Here is a 5927-nt window from a genome sequence, read left to right as displayed (position 1 = left end):
GCCGCGTCATCTGCAGTTGGTTTCAGTCCAAGAACCGAATAATAATCAAACTGTCCATTATATCAAGGATGAGGTAAGTTTCCACTGGTTTGTAATTTTTCCTCATGTATATTGTACTGAAAGCATTATCCACTGCTTCAAAGATGGATTTGTCATGAGAAAATGCCAGGGGCAACATCTTTCGGAGACATTCTTCTGAGCCGTCAATTTGAAATTGCCTACATCTCATCAACAAGAGAATTGTATTTTCAACATCAGTAGCAGAAGATGACACCATCGACTGGACAAGCGTTGGCATTGTGGCCTCTATACATTTAGAGAATCTCAATCCAGCCTCAAGCGATACCACCAAGGTCCTAGTCTGCTCCAAGTTCAGGCTCCGACTCTCGAGTAGCATTTGTAGCATTTGGTACAGCAAAACCACTGTCTGGTATGGAATTTTCATTTATTTTGGATTGTAAGGTGGATTTGTGGCTTAGTTTAAGAATATATACTTCATTGTTGTAACGTCCATTGTATCCTCCAAAAGATACAAGTACATCTTCTCCATCATTCGAACTTACAACCAAACTCAAACCCTCACTAGCAACAGGAACACATCCTTGAACAAATGTTACTGCTGACCAAGCCAGCATAGACATGTTCAGTACAACCGTCTCCGAAGCCCCGCTCTTGTCGTCGCCACCAACAATGAACCAGTTCTCTCCTACTATCACACCAGCATGTCCTGCACGTGGAGTTGGTTTCTCACCTTGTTGTGTGGGGCGAGACCATTCCGTAGTTTGCAAATCGAGAACATGTAAACCATTGTAGCAAGTTGCATGTGAACCCCCTCTGAAGATGAGCAAGTATCGCTCCACATGTACAGCAGCAGCATGATCAGACCTTGGGGAAGGAGGCACTCCAACGACATCAATTTCGTCCCAAGTCATAGTTTCCAAGTCCAGAATATGCAGGTCATTCAAGAGAGTCCTTTTTGCATCTTAGAAACTTCATGTATTCATGTGATGAGATGTTTTTTTTATTATAAGTTATTCATATGCCATGTACATGGATGATTATGATTGAATGAATGAATGAAGTAATCGAACTATGAATGAGTATGTGGAAATTCTTGAATATAAATGGAAAATTTTCCAATGTGAAGTGGAGAAAATATGAATGCAAATTTTGAAAATGTGAAAAACATAAAAATATGAAATAGTAAATATGAACATGAATGAAGGATATGAATGTGAATGAAGAAATAATGCAAACGAGTGATCGATGGAGAAAAATTTTCAGGGTCAAAATCGGGGTATGACAGTGCCAAGTACAAGTATTTAATTGATTATCCTTGGAGCTCCAGATAACTGATGTTCTTAAAGATGTTGGAACATCTCTTCTTCAAGACCCTGTGTAGAATCACAGGAAGGATAGTACATTGGTTTATGACCTATCTCTTTGGTGGCAGCAAAAGCATATGATCTCTGAAAAGGTTTCCTGGCAAGAAACATGTTCAACCTTGGTGTGTACAAGAAGAAGAAGACATCATAGTCTTGATGGTGGTTACTTGGATCAGTTTATTTCTGATCTAGGCAAGGAAGTGCATTAGCTAATGCACACTGTGGAGTTAAGAATAAGTGGCAGCATTCTTGACATCATGGAAACAACCTTGATTTAGGAAGTGGAATCCTTGGTATAGCTGAAAGGTTAGTTTCTAACTGGCCCTTCTGAAGACTCATGCATCAGAATGTCTGATGTCTTTGGAGTAGAAGCAGGGATTCATCAAGGTGTGAGCTTGGATGACTTAACTGCCAACCTGCAGGATGGAGGTTGTTTACTCAAACTTGGGTCCACAAATCAAGTTTATGAGAACGTTGAACTCCTGTTCTGTGAAGGGAGGATGTTCTTTCAAGTGGCAAAAGAAGGAGCTGAATTCAACCGCTAGATGTTAAAACACAATATTGTGACATTTGGTTCAACATCAGAATCTTAGTTGGTAAAGTGGCACATCAACTTAAGATAGAAGGGTCTACAGAGTTGTAGATTGGGTACTTCAAAAAGATAGTTCTCATTGCAGTTCTTTGGAGTTGCTGGATGGAGAGGATGTTACATGTTCATGTCTTAGAGAATCTAAGTTTTGTGTAACATGTAGCTTGAAGTTCAAGTCTTACTTGGTACGTCATAATATCTTTGGGAGAAGTCTGATAAACGTGGAGAGGTCACAAAGTGGCATTTTGACCTTTTCATATGAGGATTCATGAAGGAGGTAATCAACCAGTGGCATTTGGCCTATCTCAGAAGTGAGTTCGAAGAATCAAGATGATCAACTTATGGCAGCTGATTATTCTTGAGGAAAGTCTGAGACAAATTACTTTTGAGCAGAAAAGTAGTAAGTTGAAGACAAAAGGAGGTGTTTTCTATTCATATCTTGGAGCTTGTGGTAGGAGTTATGAGCTATCTATGGAAGATTATCTCTTGTAATGAGATGAGAATGTATATGTCCCAATTTCTGTCTGGGTTCTTTTGGATCAAACTGGTGACTCAGTGATATCTGAAGATTATCAGATGGGGGTCTTTGTTATTTTGTGAAGGATGTCCTAACTTATGTTAGAAGATTTTGTGAAGTGGCTTTCTGTTCTGGTTAGAAGAGAGATTGACACAGAGTGTGGATGTGTTCAGCCAAGAAGGTTGAACAGAGGGAGTGCTCTTGAAGACATGAAGATGCGTCTTATGTTTTCCATTCATCAAGTGGTCTGGGTTCTCTTTGAATCAGGAAGTATGTGAAGGTCCAACTTTGGGGTGTTGGATATGTTCATGTGTGATCTCCAAGTTTCAAGAGGAGAGTTGGTTGTTCATGACAGGGGGAGTTCTGTCTTTGCGCTGCAAGTAATCATCAAGCTTGTGGTCTATGTGTTCTCAGATAACAAGGTATGACACCTGGTTAGTTATTGGGATGATGAGGTGTGTGTCAAGGCTGAGTGAGCAGAAGAATGTCTGACCGGATGTCATGACATTGCCTTGGACAATACTGTTATTTCCTTCTGAAACTTACAGTCATATGGATGTGGTGTGTCTCATTGTAATATATTAGAATAAGCCTGAGTGTTACAGTTGTGTGATACAGGGGGAGTAACCATCTACTGGTGTTTGTGATTTTGGCTGTAGTGGTGCCAGATGTCAAGCTACCACTGGAGGTACGAAAGTGGTTTTAGGAAATGATGATAGGGAGAATACATGAAGAATGCAGGCAAAAGCCGTGTTGAATGTTAAGACATCGCTTGCAACGTGTCTGACAGCATATATGGAATAGTCTACAAGAAAAATATGGTAGCGAGCCGAAGTTGGCTTCAGGCACAAAAGTCACTAACTGGGTATATCACTTGTGTCTTGTGATCTGAGTTAAGAGGACAGTTGTGTCTTGTGATCTGAGTTACATTATCTATGTACTCAGCATTACATATCCTTCAGGAAGCTCTAGGGTTGAGGGGAAGGGTTGTGATGCAGCTGATTCTTGTACAGCTTCTTCTTCATGTACACCAAAGTTGGTGTTCATGATGGTGCTGACAATGACAAAGAGGAAGTGCAGACCCATATTGGGATGTGGTGTCTAGTGTAATGTTTATTTGTTTTAGCTAAAATTTGCCAAAGGGGGAGATTGTTAGTACCTTAGGATTGGCATTAATTTTGTAAAACAGATAATGTAATCACCTCTGTTGTTTTAATATGTTGGGTTGAAGAAGTTCAACATCTGGACCAACATGTCATGTAGGATGTCATAACATTGTGACTGTGACATCGCGCCTGTGTATAAAACGGAATTAGCTAATTCTGTTATGTGCTAACTGATTCAATATTCTGGGATTAGTTAGAATCCTATGTGGCGTTATTTGTGGAGGTCTTGAAGACTCAATCAGAATATTTGGTGAATATACAGTTTCTAAATATGGAGATATTTTAGGAACTAAAAGGTTGAAGTCCTTGATTATAGCAGAAGTTTTCTGCTGGCTTTGTAACAGCAAAGGAGAAGTTTGCTGCGATTTCTGAAGGCCCAAATCCAGTTGGGTGTTTAGGTTATAAATAGCAGATTGTAACCTAGGTTTCATAAGCCTCAAACCATGTAAAATTAGGGGTGTATGTACGGTAAACCTCCTAACCTGTGGGAAGGTTACCATGTGTTTCTCAGTGCTTAAAGCATGAGATTATTTGTAACTCAAAGCCTGTAGGTAAGAGTTGTTATGGTCTTGAACGAAGCTATGAAGCAAGTTCAAGTTGTTTAGCATTACATTGTAATTGTAGTGATAGGAATGGAAACTGGTGGTTTCTATCTAGGAGTTCCTAGGTATAGATTGCATTGGGTAGGGATTAAGTGAAGAGTTGTAAACGGGGGAGTTTAACTCTGAATTAATACTGATGATAGTGGATCTTCTTCCTGGCTTGGTATGCCCCCAGAGTAAGTAATGTTGTACCGAACTGGGTTAACAATTACTTGTGTTTTTACCTTCTGCACGTTATAATCCTGTCTGTTATAACTCAATATGTAATTCAGCCTGTGTATCAAGAGAATAACAGACCTGGTACATAGCCTACTGTCTGAATGTCAAACAGAAAGTTATGACATTCATCATTGATAGCATATACTGAATAATAGACTGGTTGGTCTTGTACAGTACATCATTTAGTACAGTCTGTTTACAGGAGAATAACAGACCTAGCATATGGTCTATGATCTGGGCGTCAAACTGAATGTTGTGACAGCATATGCTAAATTGTAGGATGGTTAATTTTTCTGTTTCAGTATTTTTCTCAGGCTATTCTTCAGAAATCCAACAGCTAAGCTTAAATCCAGGAAACTAACAACTGAGCTACAATTAATGAACCTAACAAATAGCCTATTTGTTAGCACCCTAATATGTGGAAATTAGGTTAACTTGCTTAACCTTAATTTTAGGAAATACAAGTACAAGGCCCAAGTGCTGCAATGTAAAAGTTCAGTATTTATTTCGATTTGTTTTTCAGGAGGATAACAGACCTGGCATATGGCCCATTGTCTAAATGTCTAATTGGATGTTATGACAGTTATCTCTGTCAGCTGATACTGAAGTATAGCCTGGTTGATCTTTTACAGTACAGCTAACTGTAATGCTGTAACAGGTGATGTTCAAATCAATGTTGAGACATTATGCTGAGAACTGTGCAGGCTCAACAGAAGTAAGTGCTATGTTTGATCTCTGCTGTGTCTTTGTACCGGATGGACAGAACTGGGTGTTCTTCCATTCTATGGTGATATAGTAGCAGATGTCGTGACATCGGTGAATGCGTGCAGATTAGTACTGGGTTTTAATTTGTATAACTATCTTGCTGTATTAGTAACAATGTTGGATCAGATGTCATGACTTGGAGTAGAACATCTGAACTCTGACTACGCCAGAATTTCAGTATTCCCCTTCAACATGCTCTTTGTTATATCAAGAAAAGTTCAACTTCTTACTTCATCAAGACCATTATGTCGAGGAGTGTATAGAGTAGTCACCTCATGCTCAATTCCATTCTCCTCACAGAACTTTCTGAATTCTGTAGAGTTATACTCATCTTCACCATCAATTCTGAGAATTTTCAGCTTCTTACCACACTGATTCTCAGTCTTGATTTCGAACTTCTTAAATTCAGCAAACACCTCGTGTTTGAAATTTATAAGGGATACCCACGTCATTCTTGTGAACTCGTCAACAAATGATACAAAGTATTTATTCCCTGAAAGTGAAGGTATTGGAAATGGTCCACACACATCAGAATACACCACACCCAGAGCATGCTTTACTCTTGAATGCATTTCAGATGTAAATGGCAGTCTTGGTTGCTTCCCTCTCATGCATATATTGCATGACTTCTATGACTTCTTAATTACAGGAATTCCATGTACCAAGAACTCAAATGTCCTAAGC

The 5927-nt window shown here is 39.2% G+C and overlaps 1 protein-coding gene across 1 annotated transcript; it reads right to left on the bottom strand.

Moving 5' to 3' along the window:
* Window positions 1-356: 356 nt before the first annotated feature.
* Window positions 357-5695, bottom strand: LOC127078949 (acyl-CoA-binding domain-containing protein 4-like). The gene is made up of 2 exons (XM_051019359.1): window positions 5467-5695; window positions 357-982 (listed from the first exon to the last, which is right to left on the bottom strand). The coding sequence occupies exons 1-2, from the start codon at window positions 5693-5695 to the stop codon at window positions 357-359; spliced, it is 855 nt and encodes a 284-aa protein (XP_050875316.1).
* Window positions 5696-5927: the final 232 nt, after the last annotated feature.

Source organism: Lathyrus oleraceus, chromosome 5, assembly GCF_024323335.1.
Source record: "Lathyrus oleraceus cultivar Zhongwan6 chromosome 5, CAAS_Psat_ZW6_1.0, whole genome shotgun sequence".
In the NCBI taxonomy this organism is placed as follows: domain Eukaryota; kingdom Viridiplantae; phylum Streptophyta; class Magnoliopsida; order Fabales; family Fabaceae; genus Lathyrus; species Lathyrus oleraceus.
Note: the sequence above shows the minus strand (reverse complement) of the source record. Positions and strands in the feature narration are given on the sequence as shown.

What these genes read in the sequence shown, in the direction of transcription:
- LOC127078949 (XM_051019359.1), bottom strand. Translation starts at nt 5,695, where the DNA reads ATGACGTGGGTATCCCTTATAAATTTCAAACACGAGGTGTTTGCTGAA. An exon ending in TGGTCTTGATGAAGTAAGAA is followed by an intron (nt 983 to 5,466) that starts GTTGAACTTTTC and finishes GAAGTTTCTAAG; the next exon opens with ATGCAAAAAGGACTCTCTTG.